Source organism: Pleurodeles waltl, chromosome 2_2 (genome assembly GCF_031143425.1).
Source record: "Pleurodeles waltl isolate 20211129_DDA chromosome 2_2, aPleWal1.hap1.20221129, whole genome shotgun sequence".
NCBI lineage: Eukaryota > Metazoa > Chordata > Amphibia > Caudata > Salamandridae > Pleurodeles > Pleurodeles waltl.
Window position 1 is genome coordinate 431,669,456 of NC_090439.1, and position 25,998 is coordinate 431,695,453.

Below are 25,998 nucleotides of genomic sequence, written 5' to 3' on the forward strand. Positions count from 1 at the left end.
ACATACACACATTTACACTTATGAACATGCTCTCTCACACACTCACCTGCAAGCATGCACACAACATATATTTAAAAACACTTGTTTTAACTTACCTAAGATGACTGGGAAACACTATGTTCCAGCTAATTGTATTCTTTTTTTATTACACTAACAGTGAATAATGAAGCATTACTCACTGTCTGTCTAAAAATGTTGAAAGGAAACAGAATAGAGCCCCAACCGAGCTGCCACTGTGTTTCTGACACAGATTTTGCCATCTCTGTGGCAAGGGGGTCGCAAAGCCAGTGCCAGGAGTAGCAAAGGTCAAGCCAGGGGTTGCAACTGCTAATCTCTATCTAATAGTGTTGTATATTGCAAACAATTGTGCAATTCGTATCCCTCATTTTGAATTCTTGAATTGGTTAATTCGGGGACTCCATCACATGCAAGACCGTATCGCTTTTTAATATATGTGATGTTGTGCCAAATATTATACTTCATGTCCCAAGTGCACTTCAGTTGAAGAATGATAAAATAAAGTAAATAAAGCAAAAAAGATGAAGCATTGGATATTTCTGAGGAGTCTGTTCAAATGACATAGGAAGAACAAAGTCTCTCAGAAATATTTGCAAAGAGAAATGGCATCATGTGTTGACTGACACTTTCTTTCACCCTCAGGTGCTCCCTTGCACTTGTAACAAAATAGGGCCTAATGTTCCATCCTTTTTGCCTTTGGAAATGTTCTGATTTGCAGAATCAGGCTTTTGCAACCACAATATGCCATTTTGGTATGCCAAAACCCCATGTTGAGATTTGGTAACACATTACTGAATCTCAGATTGGGTTTGCGACTGCATTCTGATTTGATATTTGGAAGGAACATGTCTATGGCATCCCTTCATAATACCAAGTTACAGTTTGATGTATTCATATTTTACAGATCATGGAAAAAGTGGTATAACATTCACAAACGGGGAAGGGTCTCCAAGCCCCCCCCCATTTCCAACTATTTCTAAAAACATTTTTTAAGATTAATCAGCGATCCACTGCCTAGTCCTAGAAAATATGAGCACAACATTTCATTTTTTAAAAGCATCACATTTTCCTTTAGGGCAATGGGCTGAATTTAGAAATAAATTATTAATTTATTTAGAAGCAATCAGAGACACAGGCCCTCATTACAACTTTGACGGGCGGCGGAGGCCGCCCGCCAAAGTTGCGCCGCAGGAATACCGCACCGCGGTCTGAAGACCGCGGCCGGCATTCTGAGTTTCCCGCTGGGCAGGCGGGCGGCCGCCTTAAGGCCGCCCGCCAGCCCAGCGGGAAACAACCTTCCCACGAGGACGCCGGCTCGGAATCGAGCCGGCGGAGTGGGAAGGTGCGACGGGTGCTACTGCACCCGTCGCGTATTTCACTGTCTGCTATGCAGACAGTGAAATACAAGCGGGGCCCTCTTACGGGGGCCCCTGCAGTGCCCATGCCATTGGCATGGGCACTGCAGGGGCCCCCAGGGGCCCCGCGACACCCCCTACCGCCATCCTGTTCCTGGCGGGCGAACCGCCAGGAACAGGATGGCGGTAGGGGGTGTCAGAATCCCCAAGGCGGCGCAGCATGCTGCGCCGCCTTGGAGGATTCTGACGGGCAGCGGAAAACCGGCGGGAGACCGCCGGTTTTCCTGCACTGACCGCGGCCAAAGCGCCGCGGTCAGAATGCCCTAAGGGGCACCGCCAGGCTGTCGGCGGTGCTCCCGCCAACCGCGAGCCTGGCGGTCACAGACCGCCAGGCTCGTAATGAGGGCCACAGTGTTCTGCTGTCCTCAACAGGGCACTATCCCTTACACGGCAACAAATCATACTGGTTTGCAATTTGCGATCTATCTTATATATATTTATGAGGCAGGTCGAACTTCAACATACTACCAATTGGGTTTTTGTGAACCAACATATTAGTACCTAGGTCAGTTAGCTAAACAGAATAGATTCTGTAAATGTTAATGCACTTTCACTGACTCCATTCTTAGTACATCTGGCCCATAGTGTTTTAATTTTGGTATTTGTTGGATCCTTTATAGTAATTGGTACTGTATTTTTATTATTTGAATGTGAGTCTAACACTCAAAGATATAGTGGAAAGTTTCAATATATCTGGCATAAGCAGTTTAATTAGTTCATTTATTGTGTACAGAGGCAACACACACACACACACACACACACACACACACATATATATATATATATATATATATATATATATATATATATATATATATATATATATACACACACACACACACACACACACACACCTGACACAAATAAAAACAAATACAAATATGTCTGGTAATTCTCCATTTACTTTATTTTGAATTTATAGCTGACTGGTGGATTTAGAAGTTTATTTTATTATAGGTGCCCACCCCTGGTCACTTTCTCAGTGGTGCAATAAAGACCCTAGCAGCCTTGGTGGTGCAGGTGGGCCCCTGAGCTCCTGGCCTCCTCAGCACAGTACCCTGGCCAGAGAGTTCCTGAGTGAGTCTGGGGGCGGGCCCTCCATCTACTTAAAGTTTGTTACACTACTGCTACATGGACTACAAACCTATACTATTTTGAATGAAGAGTATTTAGCCATTCTAATTTGAAACTTTGATCTTGAAGTCAATGAAATAGGTTTTAGTTGGGAGGAGTTTTGAAAGAGATATATTTTCTCCATATTAAGACCCTTACATTTTCCTGCTAATCATGGACCTTCTTTTTCAAAAGTCCGTAGTCAATGCTGTTACTCAATCCAGTCTAGACTGTGGTAATGCAATTTATTTAGACACATGAAAGAAAATCTTTGTATGTGCTTCGGTTAGCCAAAAAGTGAACGTGCGGAATGTTACTAGTCTCTCCCACAACGCCCACGTCACACCTACGCTGTAGAACATGCACTGGCTCCTTATTTGCAGTGATGCTATTTCAGGCCACGATGGTCTTGCATAGACCTACTTAATCTAAAACTTCTGACCTTCTGATTGCAAATTTGAGACGGCATCAACCCACCAGGGATTTGCACTCCTCTCAGCTTTCCCTGATCTAAATATCTAAAAGTTGAAAACATGGAAAACTCTCCTTTTTGATCTTGGTCATGAGTCGAAACAGATGAACTTCAGTGGAGAAGTGTGGCACAATGGATAGAGCGGCAGACCCTGAAGCAGAGATCTGGCTCAAGAACAGAGTTCAAGTCCCGCTTTGGCAGGTCTTGGGCTCAATTCCCTTGGACCAGATAATTCTCGCCTCAGTGCCTAATCTAATTAATGGGTCCCACTATGCAACTCTGGGCAATAGCTTGCTTAATCTCCACAATGGCCCCAACAGTGCTTGGATGCCTGGCTTCACCCTGGGGGTGCCCAGGAGTGGGCACCTCACAGGTAAAAGCCATTAGGGGTTCCATAGTGGTGTGAGTACAGCACCTTGAGACCCTAACGGGTGAGTAGTGCACTATACAAGTGCAAAGTTTTTTTAACTTTAGGAAGTAGCTGAAAATATAGCAGTTTTATCTATAAATTACGTTGATTAGGACTAATCTAGGACTCCGTTCGTTCCTTTGTTTGTCAGTTTTATGTTTAGACCTCTATGCTCTGGTATTGGGCCTCCTACACATGTCATAATCACTATATAATGTGTTCAAAATCGTTTTCCCTTCATTTCCACTGAAGTCCCTATTACATTGGGAATGTCATGGCATCAAGGTAGACATATCACTGCTATGAAAACATTGGGATGTGTTCTGTATTAACGACCACATCATTGTGAGGTATTTTCAGTAGTACAGACTGGCCTGTCGGGCACAGAATCAGTTATGTTATGTGGCCAAGGTGCTAGATGACTTCACCACAGCCATTAGTGTCTCTTTTGGTCTGAATGAGCTACAAGGTAAGTTGACTACCTCTTTCTGCAACTGTCTAAAATAAGAGTCTAATCTGGCTTTAAATTAATAACATTTGTGTTACATATGTCATATTCAAATGGTATGTGTAATTTTTCAAAATCAAACTAATAAGGAAAACGACATTAAATTATCTTAAATCTTCCCAGAGCTAGGAGAACTCTCAATGTAGTATTGTGTATGTTTCTCAGAAAAAGTTAACTAATAGTAATTACATATTTTGCGCAAAGGATAATCATACATACTGAAATAAATTATTCTGAAGCGACCAACTGTGCCCTGTTTAGCTTAGATGGCTTTCTACACAGAAACACAACATTAAGGGACATGCTTCTTGCACTGAGTGCATATTAACTGGACAGCATATATAGGCACATATTTATACTTTTTTTAGCGTTGCATTTGCGCCGCTTTTTGACGCAAAAGGGGTGCAAACTTAGGCCCATATTTATACTTTTTTAGTGCCGTATTTGTGTAATTTGTTGACGCAAACACGGTGCAAACTTACAAAATACAATTGTATTTTCTAAGTTTGCGCCGCTTTTGTGTCAAAAAGCTACGCAAATGCGGCGCTAAAGAAGTATAAATATGGGCCATAGTTTTCCATTTCCTTGATATATTTAATAACAAAAAACACATATTTCTCTGGGAATTTTCTTGCTCTTAAAACCAGAACGTAAAATGTTAATCAGGTTCACTCGTAAGAAAAAACGTTTATAATTGTAAGTCTTTCTATGTAGACTAAGCAAGCATTCAGTCGACAGACGTATGAAATATGTACCCCAGCATTTGACTCCAGGGATGGTCTAACTCCTTGCTTTGCTACTTCGATCAGCTGGCACGTACTTCCTTACCACCTGGTCAAATTAGACTAGCAAATGTTTTGACTGTTCAATTCAATAAAAAAGAAAACCTTGCTCAATGTTCAAGCATCCCGAAGCCCTTTAAGCCATCCGCTCTCATCTTGCTGTAGTGTGTACTCATCATAAGGCCACCTCTCTATTATTTCTATTATCCATTTGAAGCATTATGGAAGAACAAATAACTTTACAAAGTACAAGAAATTAAAATATAACATAAAGGCGTATTTGTTGTAAAGTAGAAAGCTAAGATAACGTCAAACGTTTTGTTCAGAAATCCAATGTTTTTTTGTGCATTGCCACAAAGAATACAAAAACGGAGAAGCCAATTGGCCACTGAGGGCTGCTCTGCCTTAGCAGTGAGAGGGTTAACATGGATTCAGGCAAGAAAACATTACAATTAAATGAAGTGGATACACACAGTCCTCTTCATGCCGCCATACCTCATATTTTGCTGTAGAATCGTGTTACACTTGCAATAGGGAAGAGATACACACATGATAATCATCTTATTTCCCTAAATTGCATTCCCATCTGCTTTGACTGATGCATGCAATATTATTTTGACATTGTAATCTAAATGAACATTTTTTTGTACACTCTGCTTGGAAAACGATTACTATAAAACCTCTCCGTGCCATGCTGATATAAGACAAATTTAAGCCTTCCAACACACCACGCATTATTAAACAGTGCACACAATATCTGAATCATATTTTTTATTGAAATTCTTACACATGTGGCTAAAAGTTTTGAGCAATATTCCTCAGTTCCTTTACAAAATATGATATACGTTTGCATTTATGCAGATAGAAGCAAATACACACAGGACAATGTGTGTTTACAAAACAACACAAAATAGATATTATGCTGCAGGGAATTAAAATAATTTTAATAAAGCTGAAGGCCACTTTTACATAGTTATTTGAAAATGCTTGACTACATAGTAAATATTCTTAAAGACGATGTTCACGGGAACAGTATGGTAATCCTGTTTTCCTGTTTAACGACTGTCACCTTCCGAGAGAAACAGTTCCTGTGTGAGCACAAATGTATACACATGCCCACGTTTCATTAAGTTATCAAGAAAACAAAGCATGTAGGAATTTAACACAAAACAACTGGAAAGGAAGTGAAGACCTATGGTGTAGGAAAAAGTATTCTTAGTTGTATATATTTCGTGAGTAAACAACATATGTTAAATCATGAAAGAGGAAGTATAAATATGCTTTAATCATAAAAAAGTATTTTTTTTTCATTTTAGGAAACACAACATTAAATTATTAAAATTGTACATTATACTTTTAATAACTTTTATTAACTGAAAATGTCTTTTGATTTTGGCACCCCTAAACCAGAGTATAAAGGTTGCTTCTGGAATGGTCTCCTGTGTGAAATGATCATCTGAATCAGAGCCAAAAGTTGATTTCTGTACTTGCTAAGTAAAGTGGTAACCTAAAGAGAACATTTGTTTTTATTTTTACTGGTTTCATAAAAGAGGAACATACAGCACGGAACTTGAGACCTTGAAAACTGACTGTTATTATAAATATATGTCCTCGTTCCTGCAGACCTCTACGGAAAATGCAAAGTACACATGTTCTATTCAAATGTTTCCATCACTGCAGGGGCTTGGAATTGCTGCGTCCTTGTAAGCAGTGCTTTGTTCCGAGGAGTGCATGGTGCTCAATTTCCTTAAAGTAATTCTTCATTTTCCATGGTTCGTTTCCCTCATCTGTCTTAGACCAGAGAAATCGGCAGATTCTTCTGCTGAGTTTAACACCGTGAGGCAGCATAATACACCTGAATTGAGCGGAGACTGGAGTTCCAAAATAAATATTACACTGCGTTCCAAAGGAAAAAAAAAACAAGATACATTCTTCTGTATAAATCAGAAGAGATTATAAAAAAATCTAAATAGACAGCAACTTTTGTCCCAATTCACAGAACACACCATTATCCATGTCACTTTTGCAAATTGCATTGGTAAAGCAACGTTTTGCCATGGAGTCTCAGTAATTGTTATACCATTAAGTGCATTGTTTAGAATATGCAGTACCTACTTAATATAGGTGCACGGTTTTTCAGTCCAAAAAGAACAAAGTCATAAGCTGAAATGTGTTCCATAAACTAGTTTGTTGCATCCAACTTGGCAAATGTAACGTGTCAAAATACTTTTGTTGCAGCAGATGTACAATCGTATCGCAGAATTCCTTTTTTAGACAGTACATTGATTTTTCTTCTTTGTTGACCCTTCATAGAGAATTACGAATCAGGGACTCTCTGGCGAGAACACGTCACTACTGTGAAGGCATCTACAAGGTATCATTGGCTCATTGAGGTCACAGTGCACCACTTACGCCCAGAGGCTCCTTGCCTCTGCAGATGAAAGAGGGTTGCTATCTACTCCTGGATGACTAAACACTTCATGTTATCAAAATGCCATCAAGTGCTCAGTACTTTTTGTCAGTGCAGTCCCTAGACTAGGACGAGTCAACTCAAGCTTTACTCCACCAAGGCAAACAACTGAAAAAGGTAAAAATTGATAAATATTTTACATCCTTCTATAGTCCTTATTGAGTTTCTTCAGTGCATTTATTGAAGAGTTCCGGAGGCTATGAGTACAAGCTGTCTTCGCTGTTTCCATACATGTCTGCAAGCCTTTTAAACCGAGGTCCCCAGTCACTAAGGTAATCATAGTTCTGATCAGAGTTTGAACTAACGGACCCCAAGGAACTGAGGGAGTCTGCAACAGAGCCATTGCCCTCAAAGGCGTATGTCTGCAGGGAGTCATATGGTGGCGCACCAGCATCAATGTCTGCTTCTTTTAACCGTTCCCAAATGAATTCCCTGAAAATGACATTATCTGGGGTGCTTTTAAAAGATGGTCGGCTCACAAACTGTATTTCTGGAGTGACATCTCTCCTGGATTTGTTGTCTCGAATTATGTTGAGGTTTCGCAAAGCAGCCATGTCAAAGGCCTCGGTGTCCTCTTCTCCCCCACCCTCGTCATCGTATCGAACAATGTTCTCTCTGATGTCCCTCTCTTCGTCGAAAATGAGGGGCTCCTTCTTCCTTCTTCTCATTGTGACAATCAGCAGGACGAGCACTAAAATATGAGAATAATAAGATATGTAATTTAACTTCTTTTTCTGGTGAGAAGTAGAAATTGTGTTTTCTTTTTGACATTTACTTTTTTGTTTTAGATACAATATTTTCTCAGAAATTAACATGACATTCAAACTTCAGGAGTTATTTACCAAATGTTGTCCAGCCACATGCATGAGGCAGGGTGCTTTTGCATGGCTTTTCTACAGGTAACTAAATCGAGGTAATGCTTTTTGCCATTCACAAAACCTTAGTGAAAACAAACCCTGAAAGGCAATGCAATTTAGAGAAACATCCGGTAAGGCAATACAGGTCACTGAGATAGCTAGACAGTAGTTTTTGACCATATTGAAGAGTTTATTGCATGGTGGGAGATGGTTTGGTGTGAATGTGAGGAGAAATGCTCAGATGGCTGATAGGATATTGGCTACAAAAATATCATGTGGACAGAATATTGTGTAAAAAATGTCAAGGACCAAAATATCTAGAAGATAAGTGCACATAAGAATAGATGATTTAGTAATCTTAACTCCACATCTAAGTACCTTAAAAAAAAGTAGATAGATAGATAGATAGATCGATAAGTAGATAGATAGATAGATAGATAGATAGATAGATAGATAGATAGATAGATAGATAGATAGATAGATAGATAGATAGATAGATAGATAGATAGATAGATAGATAGATCTTCAAGGTACGTAGATGTGTAGTTAAGCATAGTAAAACTTTGCTTTCCCATAAACGCTTATCGTCACAACAGTTTTGTCTTCAGTATTCCTGCTACAATACTTTGCCCACCTGATAGTTTTCCTCCGTATTTTGTACAAACGCCAAAATGCTCTTTCTGCTTTGACTGGGTTGGTGGTTAGAACCTACCTAAGCTGCCATTTCATAATCACAGGGCAGCTTCTACTGTTGACAGGGAAGGGACAATGAGGTTTGTTGCTCTGCACTCCAGTCACACAGATATGTGTCTCTCTCTGCAGAACTACTTTATTACTTCACCTGTCTCCCTTACAAACCATTCTTAACAATTATCCAATCTCAAGCCAACTCTTGAGTGGTGGACATTGGGAAAACAACCCCTTGTCTCACTCTTCAAATAAAACACTATCCAGAACAGCTATGCGAATGCTCTGTGTATGATAGTCTGTTATCAAATAGTAAAGAAAAGCCACACTTAAAATGTCAAGTGTTTTACCTAGCCTAATGAATCATGAAGATGCCTGGATCTAAATTTTATTGCATTCTTTATGCAAGATAGAACACAAAAACTGCACTTTGCAAAAGAAACCCCCCAACTCACTTATCAACACCCCCAGCGGCATCATTTACAGAACATTCTTCTCGCCAGTGTTGTTTAATGTATATACGGAGTCAATAAAAGATATGTTGATAAAACATGCACGGTGTTATCACAAAATACCTGAAAATAGACAGTACCACCTCTGCATTTCATTCACTCTGATAACAATCCAAGGGCACAACCATTTATGGTTGTACAATAACGAAAGGCACAGCTACAATAAGCTTTGTTGAAAGAGCTATGTTCACCGACTATTGTGCAATAATATTATAATTGCCACGCATTAGAAATATTAAAGATAATTTAGTGTTTTGGGACTGCAATAACTTTCTGCACTTGTGTCTATTTAAGTAATTTACTTTGTGTTAAGTTGTTAATTTAAAATAATATTTGCAGTGTAATGCTGAAAACATTTTGGTACTCTGCATATCCCTGAAAAGTAATTATGATAGAATTGTGCGCTATTTTTTCTCATTAAGCCATAGATGGTACATTCTAAAGCAGAATCCTTTAAACACTTCTTCTGAATTACAAAAACGGTTTGTGATATAAATGTAAAACATATTCTAAAATACAATGATTATATGAAAAGATAAATTATGCAAGTCATAGAATAACAATAAAATGCTATTCACATACCTGTGACTGAAAAGCAACAGCCCATAGCTGTCCTTAACAAATATTTAATTCTACAAGTCATAGGCAGGTGCCATTTCTAATCTGCATTAATTTATTTAATAGTATTGTAGTACAATAATGATAGCATCTATAAACTCACTTTTATTGGAGTCAGTCATTTATCTTGCTTCCAGACTCTGCCTTACATTTTAAACTTTATTCAACATATGGAAACAAGAACATGAATACTAGCGGCGTTCTCCTTGTTCCCTTCAGTAGTATTAACCAGTGAATCAAGAATGAAATATGATGATTATTGTCACATTCTGAAATTTCAAACATGGTGGGATGTAATGGCTTGTAAAAGACAATATCACCTTTAACAGATTCAAACACATGTGTCCCCCTCACCCAGATAGAACATTTAAGAGATGTGACAGGTGTCATGCTCAACCCATAACTACAGTATACAGGTCAACCTAGGAGAGTCCAATATGCAGACCACTACTTCTCAGCTTCCTGATCATCATGGTCCCTCATAGATACAGCAGATAGATACTATTGTAGTGAGTTCCACATGTGAGGAGCATAGAAGTGTTTTGGTATATGTTTCTAAAGTGCTATTGCACAGTATTATATTCCGCAACCAATAAGAAGTAGTAGGAGGGAAGTCTGTGCCCATTTAATAGCCAATCTTCGTTTTGAAGACAGACAGGTCATGGCAACAAATCTTTTCACGGCCTTCAATATCCTCTTGAAATAACCCATAAGTGCCAAGGAGGGGAAAAGTGAATTTGTTGAGGCATCATTTTTTGGAGAAAATCAAATACTTAAAACCAAAATTAAAGTATTTGGAGGCCAGTTTAGGTTAGGAGCATAACATTCACAGTGGGGTATATGCACCTATAGCAGCAAGGCTCAATACATTTATCCCATTGCATGCAGAGCTACTGGATAGTTAATATATTTGGTGCATGACATTCTACTGTGGTAACTGGTGACTGCTAATAAGTGAAATCTCACCTGTCTGCAAGAAGCAGCATTACCATGTTCCAATATCTGCTTCCCATTTTGTCTTAGGCCTCATTTCCAGTGTCTCTTGCACCCCCAAGATAAGATTATAGAGACTAGTCAGAAGGCCACATGGAGCTACAATAGTTATAATGTACCACAACGAAGGCAGCGGGGGTGGCCCCCAGGAACTGCATAGGAAGCTTGTATTGTGTGCCATTCTAAAACAGAGAACTAAGCTCAGTTATCTCCTTGACCTTTAAATTGATCTAGAGTTAGACATTTTCTGACAGTGTATAAGGTCACCCATTGTCATCAATCCTATATGGAGTAGCTGCTGTTTATCCTTCACTTCTAATGCAGACGTTAAAATAGGATTGACAAATAGAGGGGCTTAAGATTGATATAATCTATGTAACCCTGTCAATCAAGCCAGTGGTATCTACTGTGTTACATTGTATTGAGGGTTGTGTAGAAAGTTGTAAAATTATAGTCCTTAAGAGAACCATTGATGCCATGTACTCTTCAACTCAATATGTTGGAAATTGTCTCTCTATATATTAGCATCCACCAGCATTTCTGGTCTGAGCTGCCCAGTAGTAAATCCCCAAAGTCTGAACCCCACCCCTCCACGAATACCAGCGTATCAATATGTCCCATTTAATAAGTTATTGTTTGCCTGCCCATATGATTTTTGCCAATGCCGATTTAACAATGTTATAAACCTTTGCATCAAAGTGAGAGGTATGCTATGGAACGGATAAAGCAACTAGGGAAGAAACACCATTTTAACAATCACTATCCTTCCTGCCATTAAGACAGGGGAGACCCCTACTTATACACCTTGTCCTGTAATGTAGTTAAATAGGATTGAAAAAGTTCTGATCTTCGTACTGGTGTAAAACCTTCCTTTTAGTACTATGTACTCAAAGAAATGTGGCCTTTTGCACAATCTTTAGGGTGCTGCATACAAATTTTTGCTTAGTTGTGTTTTTCTTCCTGATATAGCATCAACTGCCACAAAAAGAGCCAATTCAAAGTGAAATACACCAAACTACCCACAATCGAAAATCATTTGAAAAAACATGTAAACAGGTGAAAGTTTACCACAGCCCTATAGGTCTAACAACAATAAGGAATGGCAGCCTTGGTAGAAAAGTTTGATAAGGCTTGGACAGTGACAGTTTTCAGCACCAAGGAATTCCACATATACTTTATCAACATGTACAGCATCACACAGTCATTTTTATTGCTGCTTTGTTCTCGGATTATGTGATATGCCTCCTGCTGGCTGAATCTACACAACATTGCCCTCTGATCTCAGTCCTAAGCCTGGTGTTGGAGCCTTGTTGACTTTTGAAAATGAGCACAGATAAGTATTAAATCCATTTGTGACTACCAGGAAGGGTGGCAAGAGGTGATCTGATCGAATAATTTGCCATTTTGAATTAATTTATAACTTTCCAATAGTAATTCCTTAACTTTGCAAATAAACTGTTTGTGACTCAGAAAAACTCCATCTGTACTTTGGCTGACATCAATATTGTTTTGGCGATTGCACCGCCAACAGGATGGTGGTTCAATCTTGCCTATTACGACCATGGCAGAAGCGCCGCGGTCGCACCACCGGGTGTACTTGGCAAGGGCAGTGCAGGGGCCTCCAGGCACAGCCCCACACTACTTTTCACTGTCTGCACAGCAGACAGTGAAAAGCACGACAGGTGCAGTTGCACCCGTCGCACAGCCGCAACACCGCCAGCTCCATTTGGAGCCGGCTCCCATGTTGCGGCCAACATCCCCACTGGGCCGGCGGGCAGAAACTCTGTTTCCGCCGGCCGGCCCAGGAGGAATGTCAAAATGGGCATGGCGGCAGTGCGGCCGCATTGGCAGCCGCACGCCGGTTAAGCCTTGGCGGGCTGTGGTTGCCGCATGCCAAGGTTGTAATGAGGCCCTATGTGATTTACTTTTTACAATCCACAAAGACTCTGCAAATTTACACTTTGAGATATTAGTTAGCACCACTGCTCCACAGTATCACAAAGACAGAAGCCATTTAATATTCATTCACAGATCACTCATGGTCATGCACCAACCATATTTAAGAACCAATGCAATTGTCAATGGGATTAAGCAGATAAGAATAAAATCTAGGAGGAGCAGTGCAAACAGACATGCTCCTCCTGCTTCATCCACTTTCTAACGACTACAAGAGGAGCGTGGTGATGGAAGCACACTCAGGCAACATTTTAAAGCTTCTAACATCCATCAGCTTCCCTCCATTCCATTGTTTCTGTCTGTTACTTCGCATGGCCCAGAGAGAGTATGCAGAATAAACTGTTACCTACTGGAAGCATTTGAATTGCCCAGTCATCTATGTTTCCGATAATTTTTGTTAATGTTTTCAGATGCTCAGATCTATGACGTAAAGTATAAAAATCTAGATATCACGGATATAAAACCCCACCCTGTTCCTTCTGCTAAAGGGAACACCTCCTTTTAAAGAAGTCCCAGAGAAGGTATTGATGAGTTTAATGTGTTCTCATGAGGATTGTTGCTGAGCTGGCAGTCGAACATCAAATCAAGTCATTTATCTCATCCTGAGGGTGAGAGTGGACCAATCCAGGGCTAACTTTAACATGGAGGTACATTTGGGCACTGCCCTCTCATGTTACTATAAGTGATTAACCCCTTTCGTTCATGTTTTTTGTTTCTAATAACCATTTAATAGCAGTGTGCGTAGAATTCTCGTTTATTGATAATTTTGTGCACCTGTGGCTTCAAGCTGTTATTCGTGAATAATTATAAATGGAAAAACAGCAGATGAAACAGTGATGTAGGTGGAATAAAGCTAAAATAAGACACAGAGATTTTCCCCCCTCAATTATTTTTCAATGTGCTGCTAGCTTGCCAGAAGAAATCATGTGTCAGCAGTACTGAGTGATTGATAGCGATAATTGAAAATACACCTGTCAACATTAACATCATATTAAAGAAATGAAAACATTATTGCAGACAACATTTTTCTTAAGCTGTAGAGAAAATACGTATTGCCTTAGGTGGTAATAGCTTTTGAACTGCACATTAACTTGCATTTAATGTTCCACATATGTTGACTGCAATATGCAAAACTGAACTCCTGAGGGGCCTATTATGACAACTTGTATACTCTGACAAAATTGTGGTTTCCAATATTCAGTTATATATTTGCAATCTCTATGATATGGTCCTCAACTGCTGTTTAAACATGTCTCGGGAAAATATTTCTGCTCGTTATAAATAGGTGAATTTCAGAACTACTATAGAATAATTAATAGATGAACAGAATAAATGGGGAAAGAAAAATATAGGAAGAATATCAAACAGCATTCCGATTTTCTAATAAATTACCACCTGCTGGTTAAGTCACACAGCACTGTGTTACAAACACCTAATTTATGCAGATTAATGTATTCTTATTACATCCTGCGGCAATACACAAATCAGTTTTGTGGTTGCACAGTCTATGAATCATCTGCATAAGATTGAATTAAAATGCACAAATCCTCCATTGTGAATGGAATAACCTCCCTACCTCTTGTATAAGGTGTTTTGGGAATCATATGTAAAATCAATGTTTTGTGACCACAATTTTTGTATTGATCAGACACTAAAACCTCAAATGTGTTAGAATTAGATTTACAAATGGAATATTATGTCCTTAGGACAGCTTGTACCTTTAATGGGCATAAACTGTTTAAAAAAAAAAAAAGTTTGCAGCTAAGCAATGCTAACCGAGGGGTTGAGTTTTGACCATTCCGGCCACCTTCCTTTAATTCTCAATCACATTGGGTCTCTAAAAAGAACTTGCCTAGTTAACAATTATGAGGTATGTTGTTTTGGGATCCGCTGGTCACAATTTGCCATGTGACCGCGTGATCTTCTAGTATATATAGGGTGCACTGCAAACTACATCCCCATTTTCAAACCAGTCTGTATACATTTTTCACAGTCTTGATTTGTGATCAGGGCTAGTACTTCGAACCAAAAGTGTTGCACATCACAGTTAAAGGCTATTTTAAATTGTTGTCTCTCGATCCTTCAAATGTGATGTGCAAGGCATGGGTTTCAATTGCTTCACCATAATACAATGGGTTCCACTTATATTGCACTGTTAATGCATGTTCCAGAAATAGGACCTGGTTCACACAGGTATGTGAACAACTATATGGCACTGAAATGTACATACACGTTTCTTTAAAAATTAAAATACTCTTGATGTATCAGAGCAAAGTATTCTAACTCAGAAATGGAATTGCATAAATCTAAAATATGTGGGCATGGTAGAACTCTCAGTAAGAATCAATCTGCTGAACGGGCAATGTTTTGCTTTTTTGTAGTTTAAACAAATGCCTTATTTACTGAATCATGATTCAGGGTAGGGAAAAAGAACACACCAGCATTGATGGTCTGCTAGAGGAAGGGCTTTTGGCATAGTAAAATACATTCTCCCATGAATAAATAAATTAAAAAAAAAAAAAAAATCTAGCAATGCAATGTATACCACATGCTTTTACACAAACATATAAAACTGTACATTTTCAGTAAATTTCAATGTGAAAAAACAGATACATATGTAAGGACTCTCAGAAAGCTGTGGCAGGGGCATTTTCACAGGCATAGTCCTGAAAATATTTGTGAATTTTAGGAAAGTGAGAAAAGATAAGCAAACACTTCCATTGGTAATTTCCTTCTTCCCTTCTTAATGCTTTGACAGTTGGGCTGACTGCCATTAAATACTTCTTGTGTCACCTCACCATTGCAGTAGGCCTTTTCAATTAGATGGGTAGTCTGATTTCAGAACCATCGCTTTATTATTATTATTTTTTTTCAAAATCAAATTCACAGCTTTCACCTGTGATATCTCATGTGGTGAAGTTAGAAGAGTGGGACTAAAGTGTCACCAGTGTTACACAAAACATGGTGACTGCTGCTGCATCATGTCTTGTGTTAGCACAATACATTTCTGTGGAGGAGTTGTAGGTAAGCCATGAACCCAGTCACAGCCAGATAAAGCATTGCGAGTCATTCACTAACAGACTGAGAAAACTGAAAAGTGCAATGGCCTCCTAAGACAGTGCAGCTCAGGACCAAAGGACAAAGACAAAGATGAAGGGAATAGACTGTACCAATGTGCCTGTAGACTTTTCTCTAACACTTGAACCCCGTCACCACAGACAAGACATATGCTTGAAACAATAGAATCTTTTCATTAAAAAATAACAATGCAGGATAGTACTAGAAGGGGGGCGTGGCTTGGCGCCGAGCGAAGATGGCCGCCTTTTTCTGATCTCCGTGACGGCGGCGGGAGACGAGAGAGACGGCTCATATATATTGGTATTTTTTCGCAATGTCGCAGAGAGGAAACGTTAGGGGAATATGCCTGGAATGCATTATTCCCCCTAGAATGCCTTGAAAGCTATTTTTATGCCCTAATTGACTGAATTATATGGCGTTGTCTGAGGAATAGATTGTGGGTGCCATTTTGTTTTTGTTTTCACCTCACAATTTCTTTTTCTACTTTAAAAATCATTGCCTGAGTTATTCTTTTTGTACTTTTTGGCCTAAAAGTGTTTGCTACGTTCTCTGCTTATCGTATCATGCTTTTTGTGGGAATATGTCCAGTTTAATACATATTTTCATCTACTTTTTTCTGGGGTGGGGCCTTATTTCATACAATATATGATTTACTACATATTGGGCAAAATTACATATCTTACTTATGGGCAGATCTAGGAACCTTCAATTGACTCATAGTAAAGTACAAAGTAATAAAAGTTCTGCTAATAACCATTTATCAAACGCATTCGCCCTTTTGTCAAATATGGAGAGTACAGGGGCTAATAATCTTGACATTACACCTTCAACGCCTGTTTCTCCCTCTACTGTTATTAATAAAGTATCATCCAAACTTCCAGTAACGGTATTGACGTCCACAAATAAGAGAGCTAAAAATGATCCACCATCTCCCATTAAAGTTGTAAATGCCATATCTATTGAGTTACTTCTTGAGGAAATAAGAGCTCTTAAACCCTGTATGTAAGATACAAAAAAAACAATGAGAAATCTTGGATGACAAATGGTTTCTTGTGGTGAACAGAGTCTCTCATGTAGAACAAAGAGTGGAAGTGCTAGAGGGCTATGTTGCGTCTATTAAGTCTCTACAATCTGAAGTCATTATGTTGAAGAAACATGCAGAGGATGTAGAAAATCGAAACCCAAGAAATAATCTACATATTTGTGGTCTATCTGAAGGAATTGGCGGTTCAGACTCATTACCTTTCTTCCAATCGTTTCTGCAAAAAATTCTGGATCTGCTTACTTCTCCTGCTTTAAATATACAAAGATCACATAGACTTGCCATCCTTCACATATGGCTTCAACATCAAAGAAACCAAGAGGGATAATACTTTATTTTTTGGAGTATGTAGACCTGCTAAAGGTTCTCAGAGCAGCAAGAGGAAAAGGTCGGATCACGTGGTCAGGTTCCAATATCTGCTTTGCTCAGGATTATGCTAAGTCGATGGCGGACAAACAAAATAAATTTCTGAATATCCATCTGGCATTAAAGTCGCTTAATGCTTGATATGGTCTCTTCCATCCATATTTGTTCAAGGTGACTTACAATAATAACCACAAAATATGAAGACCCTATATTACTTCAGCAATTTATTGACTCTTGTAGATGTGAAAAAATTTATACTTCTAAAGTATCTGAGATTTGACTATTATATAGTTTTTTAGTTTTTTTGTCTATTTAATGGTTATGCCCATTACTGGTTGATGTAATATTAAGAGTTATGTATTATCTAAGGGATTTGAATTTCCCTATTTTCTTCTCTTTTTAGATCTTACTTCATTAAAGTACCCGTCTTTAATAGTAGCAACCTGTGTAGCCTTGTCTCTCTTCCCTTCCGTGTCTGCAGTCGTGGAGAAAAGGTTGAGTCATCTTCCCTTTGTGGTTTCACCACCTTCACATTGTTTTTGTCTTATAAGTATGTTTTTATTACTTGGTCTGTTTTTTCTGTATTTTTGATGTTTCTTTCTATATTGTAATATGTTCATTTTCTCCTTCACCTTTTCCTCTTCTTTTACTATTTTTTTCCTCTTTTCCTTTTTCTCTTTCTATTTTCTCCTGTTCATAGTTATATTTTTCTTTTTCTGTACGTCAAAATATTTATTTTGGTTCAATTTTTCCATAGCAATAGTTGGTTTATTTGCATTAACTCATGGTTATATTAGTTACTCTTCATTTTAAATGACAGATTTATTTCATAGAATGTTAATGGTTTAGGATCCCCAATAAAGCATCAAAGAGTTTTAAAACATATTTTAAAATTAAGAGCTGAAATTGTCCTGTTACAAGAGACTTATATATTGGATGATGAGGTAGCCAAACTTAAAAGGCAATGGGTAAGACATGTTTTTTGTCTCCGGGCACGGGAAGGAGGAATGTAGTCATTATACTGTGTCATAAAGCTTTGAATATCTCTGATATTTCTCAAGAATTTTATGTGATGGGTAGATGGGTTATAGTTTCAAAGTATATATATAAAGTACCTATAACTAAATTTAATGTTTATACTCCTACTCAACCTGATAAATCTTTCTGGAATTAAATATTAGTTAAGTTAATGACTCTTTCAGATAAACATTTTATTTTTGGAGTAGATTGTAATATGGTAATGAACCCTGTTATTGATCATAAGTCCAATTTTAGAGTTATACCATCCACCATATTTTCACAGTTTACCTCTACGATTAAACAAAGAACATTAATGGATGTTTGGAGATTGTGTAACCCCACATTACAGGAATATTCCTCTTTCTCCCCTCTATATTCTTCCCAATTGAGGATTGATTGTTTATTTGTCTCACAGCATCTCGTACAACATGTTTTGGGTTCGGAAATTGGCTCTATTTAATCTCGGATCATGCTCCAGTGAATATGGATCTTCATCTTATCCACATAATCAGCCAAGTAATACTGTAGATGGAGATTTAATAATTCCTTGCTTCTTGATACTAATTTTACTCAACTTTTTGAGAAGTTTGCAACACAATTCTTTGTAGAAAATGATACCTCTCAGTTTTTTGTTGAAATCATTTGGGGTGCTTTCAAAGCAGCATATAGGGATTTGATTATTCCCCATGTTGCCAATTAAAGGAAAATGACTACTAAAAAATTACTTCATTTGATGGATCGTGTCAAACAATTAGAAAAACTATATTATTCTTTCAAGTCAACAAGTTGTCTTAATGAATTACTTCAATTTACTTTTAATAAAAACTCGACTGATATTGCTAATTCTTATCTTCTTAAATCTAGTGCTAAGTACTATGGGGGTCAAAACAAATCAGGAAAACTTCTAGTAAATTATCTTAAAATTAAAAAGGATAGAACAAAGATAGGATCTATTTATAATTCTTCTAATTTTTTATTACATAGGAATGAAGAACTTTTGGATGAATTTGTTAATTTCTTCACACAATAATATACTCCTCAATCTTACCCCACACAGGATCTTATTGATCAATATTTATCTACTATTAATCCACCTGTACTTCCCCCTTATACTTTTTTTTGCTCTTGGTAATGATAGTTCCATTAAAGGCATCCTTAATGCACTAAATCTTATCAAGAAAGGTAAAGCTCCAGGCCCAGATGGCTTACACTATTGAATTGTATTTACATTTCTCTAAACTATTGGTTCCAAGATTATTTCAACTTTTTACCTATTTTGCCAAATCACAATCCTCTGGAGGCTTCTTTCAAGAGGCTTTAATAGTTCTTATAACAATTGATAACAAAGATCCAAAGTTGTGTAAGAATTATAGACCTATTTCTCTAATTAAATTGGATTATAAAATGTTTGCAAAAATTATTGCTATGCATTTGGAAATTATTCTTCTAAATTAATTGTTAAAGAGCAGTCTGGTTTTATTAGAGGATGTCTATTATCTGACAACACAAGATTATTTTTTAATATTTTAAGTAAGTCTGTGATGTACAAAGACTCTCTATCTAGAATTGCTCTATATGCTGAAAAAGCTTTTGATCTTGTTAATTGGCTCTTTATTTTTTCAATGGTTTCATGGTTTGGCTTTGGAACTAAATTCATAAATCTAATCTTATTATTATATTCTTCTTCTAAAGCTGCTATTTTTCTAAATGGTCTCATCTCTCCCTCATTCTTGCTTTATAGAGGAGTTTGTCAGGGATGTCCATTGTCACCACTTTTATTTGTTCTTGCTTTGGAACCCTTTTTATTGAAACTTAGAGCTAATCCAAATTTCATGGTTTCCTACATGGGGAAAGGCAGATAAAATTTTTGACTTATGCTGATGATATCTTGCTTTTTATGTCAAATCCAAAATCTTCACTTCCTTCTTTCCTATTCGAGCTAGACCATTTTGCTTCTATTTCAGGGTATAAGTTAAATAAGGATAACTGTGAAATACGTCCTTCAAATAAATTCTGCCTTTCCGAAGATTTTAAATCTTCAAATCTTCACTGGAACAATAGTAAAATTAAATACTTAGGTCTTTAGTTTAAACCTTCTTCTAAAGATACAGTTTCCTGTAATTGTTTTGCAATTATTTTCTATTCTTGATTCTCTTACATCTAAATGGAACCCCTTATTTTTTCCTGGTGGGGTAGATTAGACTCTCTTAAAATGATGTTGCTTCCTGTAATCCTCTTTTACTTATCAAATATTCCAATTAATATCCCATGTCTTTATTTTTAAGAAGCTCAACTCTATTTTAGCCAAATTCATATGGAATAAGAGATCCAGAATGTCCCTCCAAAAACTAATGTGGCCTAAAATCTGGGGAGGGGTTAACTTTCCGAATCTTCGCTCTTATCATATGGCCTTTTCCTTAAACAATCTTCTTATTTATTGAATGAAGATGATTCTACTATTTTACCATTAAGGGTTGAAGTTGAAAAGTCATTTGTTGTTCCTTTTACATTTCCGGAGGTATTAACTCAAATAAACCAACATCTATTTCCCTTCCTATTTTGAAAAATTCATGCAGAATTCTGCAGCCTATTTTTGCTCCATACAATGGAGACAGAGTACAGTTTCTAAATTTGTCAATTTGGTATGATAAGTACATCAAGTTGAATAAAAGAACTATCTACTGGAAAACGTGGCATTTCAAGGGGTTAAGATGGGTGCACCAACTAGTTGAAAATGAATCCCCTCTTTCTTTTGTACAGGCAAAACTTATTTTTTCGTTTCCCTCCTCTTTTGATAGAAAGTATGATGCTTTAATACATGTCTTGAATAGTTCATATCAATCCTTTCCAGTTTAGCAAGCACCTTTTGTCCGACCTTCTCCAATTAAGAATCTGCTATTACAGTCTTCATCGGCTTCTCATATTTATCAAGTAATTACAGCTCTTCCTGATGATAGACCTAAATCCGTAATAGAAATACAGTGGGAGGAAGATTTGAATGCTTCATTTTCACCTTCTTTATGGAATAAGGTGTGGATTAAAATACAAAAATCCTCAAGAGCAGCTAATTCAAACTTTATTTTTCATATATAATAGATTATTAATTACACCATCATCTTTACATATAATGAATTCTAACCTTCCGTCCTCTTGTTGGTCTTGTAATAGGCCAGTCTCAGATCTTAAACATATGCTTTTTGATTGTCCATATATTTTTCAATTTTGGGTTAAAGTATGGAATCAAATTAACATTAGTTTTAGCACTCAAGTTAACTTAAGCTTTACAAATATATTTTTGGGCAGCCTTGCAGAGGAATTGTCCTGTTATCCAAAAAGTAATATCTTAATGTTAGATTTATTATTGGCTGTTGCTTTTCAACAAATTATGAAAACTTAGAAGGAATCTTCTAAATGACCCTTTCAAGCTTTCAAGCTTGGTGGTATGGTATATGTTATAATCATAGGCTGGATAGAGCTTATGTTTCCCCCTTATCTCTTACTATTAAAAGAAATATGTTACAAATTACCTAAACTCTTTGGCTTATTCTTCAAGTAAACATTTTCCTAGAAATGAAGACGTTGTTAACCACCATGAATTGCTTTCCTTTACATTTTATTGTACGTACTTGTATTTTTTACAACTTCCTATATCCATACATTTAACACACGCATATCTACTCACGTTTTAAAGCATTAATATATCTATTGTGTTTCTCAATAAGTACTTTTCATGAATTTGAACTGTTATTGTATTATTTTACTCATGTCATCAAATGTATTTATATCTTTTGAATATTGTATTATTTATTCATTCTCGGGTACAGATATAAAAATGTTAGAAAGTAAACATTTACATTTATAAGTTCTAGAATTAGCTGGTCAGTGATGCATATGTGCAATTTGCATGCTAGATTTGACAGAGATATTCCCTTATCCATTTCTGTTTTGTACAGTTTTTCTCTTTATGTAATTGTATGCTTTGACTATGTCTGTGCATCTTGTCGAAGAAAGCCCTTCAGAAGTTATTTATGTCTACCAGATTGAACAAGTGTATTACACTGTACATGTATCGATATAGAAACCATATTAGCTGCTCTTTATAAGCAGTAACATCATTAGCGGGCAAGTGCTTTTCTTTGAAAGCTCTGCAATTGATTTCACAAATGCTTGATTTTTCCTTAATGTTCTGCCTTTCTAATTACAGGCACACTTTTATTCTGAGAAAATGGCCTGGACAGGTATCTAGGAAATATGATTACATAGACTGAAGCTTTGAATACAGTTGCCATGACAGGAACCTAGAAAAACAAAAGTGTTGCTATTTCTTTATGCAGTTCTGTTCTGTAATGTGCATACATTTTCTTACAAAACTCTCCCAGATTCATTAAACAAAAGAAAAAAGAAATAATCTTCTATTGCATTAGCTACATAGAGAGGATTGCGGTTATTACAGATACCATTAACATTTAACACGGTGGGAAGTGGGAAGTGGGAAGTGGGAAGTGGGAAGTGGGATGTGGGTGACTAGGGAATGTCCCTGTTTTAATATCTAGAATTCTGTATGGCCATACTAGGTGGTTATTTAGGGTGCAGCATGTAAGATACGCATTATAAGAAATAAATATTTTATTTTGTCTGATATCATCTGTCATTACTTTAAGAAAGTAATTGTTAATTATGATCTGATGTCATATTAAATAATAAGTAATAGGGTGGGCAAGGCTAGGGTACCTCTGGTCTTCTTGGGATACTAAAATGAGGAGACACAATACACAAAGGGATTTTGCACATGCATTAGTCCTATTCCACACATGTGCAGGCTTGCTAGTTTTGGGCATTACAAAACATTCTAAAAAGCTCGGAAAATGTACTTGTTTCCCAGTTAATAAATTGAGTGAGTCATCTGATTTTTAGAAGAGTGCCACTTCCAAATGCATAAATATATTTAGAGAAAAACTATTTTTCCTTTGGATAAACCCCTTCCTTTGAGCCCCTCCCATTAAGCTCCATCAAGTTTGGGGGTGATCCATTCCCCATCCAGCATGGAAGAGAACGTATTCCAATTGTTTGTTGGAGTAAATATTCAACTACTTCCACAGTGGAAACTCACAAGTTTGTAGGTGTTCACAAAAGCTAACTATGCCTTGAACCTTTTTAATCCGCACCTCTAGAATGGGCTTTACTACTGAGTAATATTATGTACTTTTGATGGAGAATTACACAATAGTAAAACTGCTTTTGCCAGCAGATATCGGTTTGCTATGTAAAGGATTTTGTGAATTTGGCCCAGTGTTTCATTTACCACCCACCAGATGTCATAACTAAAAACTGTACAATAAAAAGTTTCTCATTGGTAATATATAGAGAAAACTGGGAAGTTGATTATGTTATAGAAAGTTTATCCATTATTTTGTAAGATAAACTCTTGTTGATTTTTCCTGCATTTGAGAGTATTGATTAGACAGGTGCTACAAAATATTTGATTGCATTCAGAGAATGACGAGAAGGATTTCAGTGATATGAAGGACTTAGAGGTTTATTTAAGGTATGGAAGAGTGTACTCTGTTACACCCAGGAAGCAGAGGCATAAACTCTACTGCCCTGCTGGAGTAGCTCTATATGTAAGGATCTCCAGCTTCCTGGAAGAGACTTCTGTGATTTCGGAAGAGCTGCTGCCATGGTCATTTTTCCAAAGGCACTGTAAGTTTGTTGAGCGACCGCCATGTTTCATGTGGACACTCAGCAAATGTTTTTGTTTTTTAGAAACAAACTCCTAAATTGCCAGATGGTTAAAACAAAAATACAAAATCTAGTGGCCCTGACACCCAGGGACTTTTTTCCAAGGTCTGGGGGTCATTTTTATTTGATTCTGTTCCTGGAAAACAAAAACAGGAAATAATAGTACATCAGGGCTTCCTTCCTAAATAGGACAGATGGTTTGAGGTAATTAAGCTGATGGTCTGAAATCTGTGAGTCTGTTAGAAAAGGCAGTCAGGGCACCACCCGTGGAAACAGGACAGCCACTGACTCAAAATAGAGTGACTGAACCATAGATTTGGTGGATAGGGTACTCCACCACAATTCTTGAGGAGTCTGCCAAATGGTAAACATCTTAGAAGAATTTGAATATGATGCACAGTAGTTTGAATAAGGATTCTTTGCTTGGCTGGGAGCCAATGCACTTGGGCTGGGATGGAAAGGTTATTTGTTCCTAAATGTAGGCAGAGTTTCCCCATTTGATTCTGATTACAATAGTCTAGATGTTACAGAATGACGTTCTAGTGAGTTTTTTCTCATGCTTCAATTGAAGCAGCGGAATTACTGTTCTCAATATCATCAGATGAAGGTTTCAATTCTTCACAACTGAAGTGTCCTTCTGAATGAATGATAGCTTGTGTAAAACCAATTACCTCCCGTCCCTCCCTCGCCTTCCTTTCCACCAATGAGAGGCTCCCTGCCTCCCCCTAGATCCCTCCCTTCCCCTTAAAAAAGGCCATCCCACCCCCACCACCTCCTGTTCTTTTTGTCTAGCCCCGCTAGACTTACCTTAACTTTTCCTTCTCCTCCACGGCGGGGCCTGGGGGGCGTCGTCTTCACTCTCAACATTCGCGGAGCACCTCGCTGAGATTTTCCCAGTGGTCGCGTCTTCTTTTGGCAGGCGGCGCTGCCTTGGAGACGCGTCCTTGGAGTCGGCTGACGGAGTCAGTTGGCTCTATGGTGGCTGGGGCTGTGCTTCCGGTTCTTCGGCTCGCGTTTGCGGTGCTGATGTGCAGGTTGGGAATATTTGCATTTTGGCGGTAGGACGGGAGTTACTGCCCGCGTTTTTTATGGTTTTGGGTTAATTGATGCACTTTTTTCATTTGCTGATGTTGATTTGGGGGGGGAATTTCTCCAGTATTTTACTGGGTGCTGTTGGCCTCTTGGGTGCATTTCTTGTTGGGATAATGTCGAGGCAGGTTCCTTCCAAGCGGCGCAGGATTGTCTCTTCTTTGTCTTCTTTGGGGGATGATGTTGCAGTTCCCCTTCCCACTCCTGGTGGACGCCAGGTTGCACTAGGAGTTCCTGCGCCTCTCATGTCCAGGGAAGAGGTTCAGGACATGATTGAGGTGGCTGTGTCTCGTGCTCTTCGAGCTGGAACACCTAGACCTGGGCGTTCTTCGGCATCCCGTCCTTCGGGTGCTGCAGAGTGGTCCTCTTCATCGGATGATGACGCTCCTTCTACTTCTTCTGGTGGGAAGTATGTCTCCAGGGTAGGAAATGTGGGGGCTTCTGACGCATGTTCGGGACAATTTAGGTTTTCCTGTTTTTCAACCTTCAGGAACTGATTTACGCTTGTTCTCTCAATATCAGACACCTTCAAGGTTTGCCATGCCTTTTCAGGGCCCTGTTAAGGATATGGTGTTCAGGGAGTGGAAAGATGTGGACAAGTCTCAGGTTCCGTGCTTCCTTCAGAAACTGTACTTACTGGAAGGGGAGGATGTGTTGCCACCTTCTGTTAAGTTTGATTCCATTTTGGCAACTTGGCAAGACGGTGGTCAATCCGGAAGACTGTGTTTCTGCTGATGCCACTGACAGAAAGGTGGATTCAGGTCTGAAGAGGGCATTTGCGGCAGAGAATTTGGCCTTTAGAGCTGGTATTTTTTCTGCTTATTCTGCCCAATCCTTGGTGCAGGATTTTGACA

General features: G+C 38.1%; 1 protein-coding gene across 5 annotated transcripts in view; it reads right to left on the bottom strand.

Moving 5' to 3' along the window:
* Positions 1–5,473: 5,473 nt before the first annotated feature.
* LOC138282395 (cadherin-7) overlaps positions 5,474–25,998 on the bottom strand; it is a 228,393-nt gene continuing 207,868 nt past the window's right edge. For all 5 annotated transcript variants that reach the window (XM_069219910.1, XM_069219913.1, XM_069219914.1 and 2 more), the window contains exon 12: positions 5,474–7,878. In XM_069219910.1, coding sequence (XP_069076011.1) covers positions 7,385–7,878 — 494 coding nt within the window. In that variant the 3' untranslated portion in view covers positions 5,474–7,384. The remainder of the gene's footprint in view (positions 7,879–25,998) is intronic.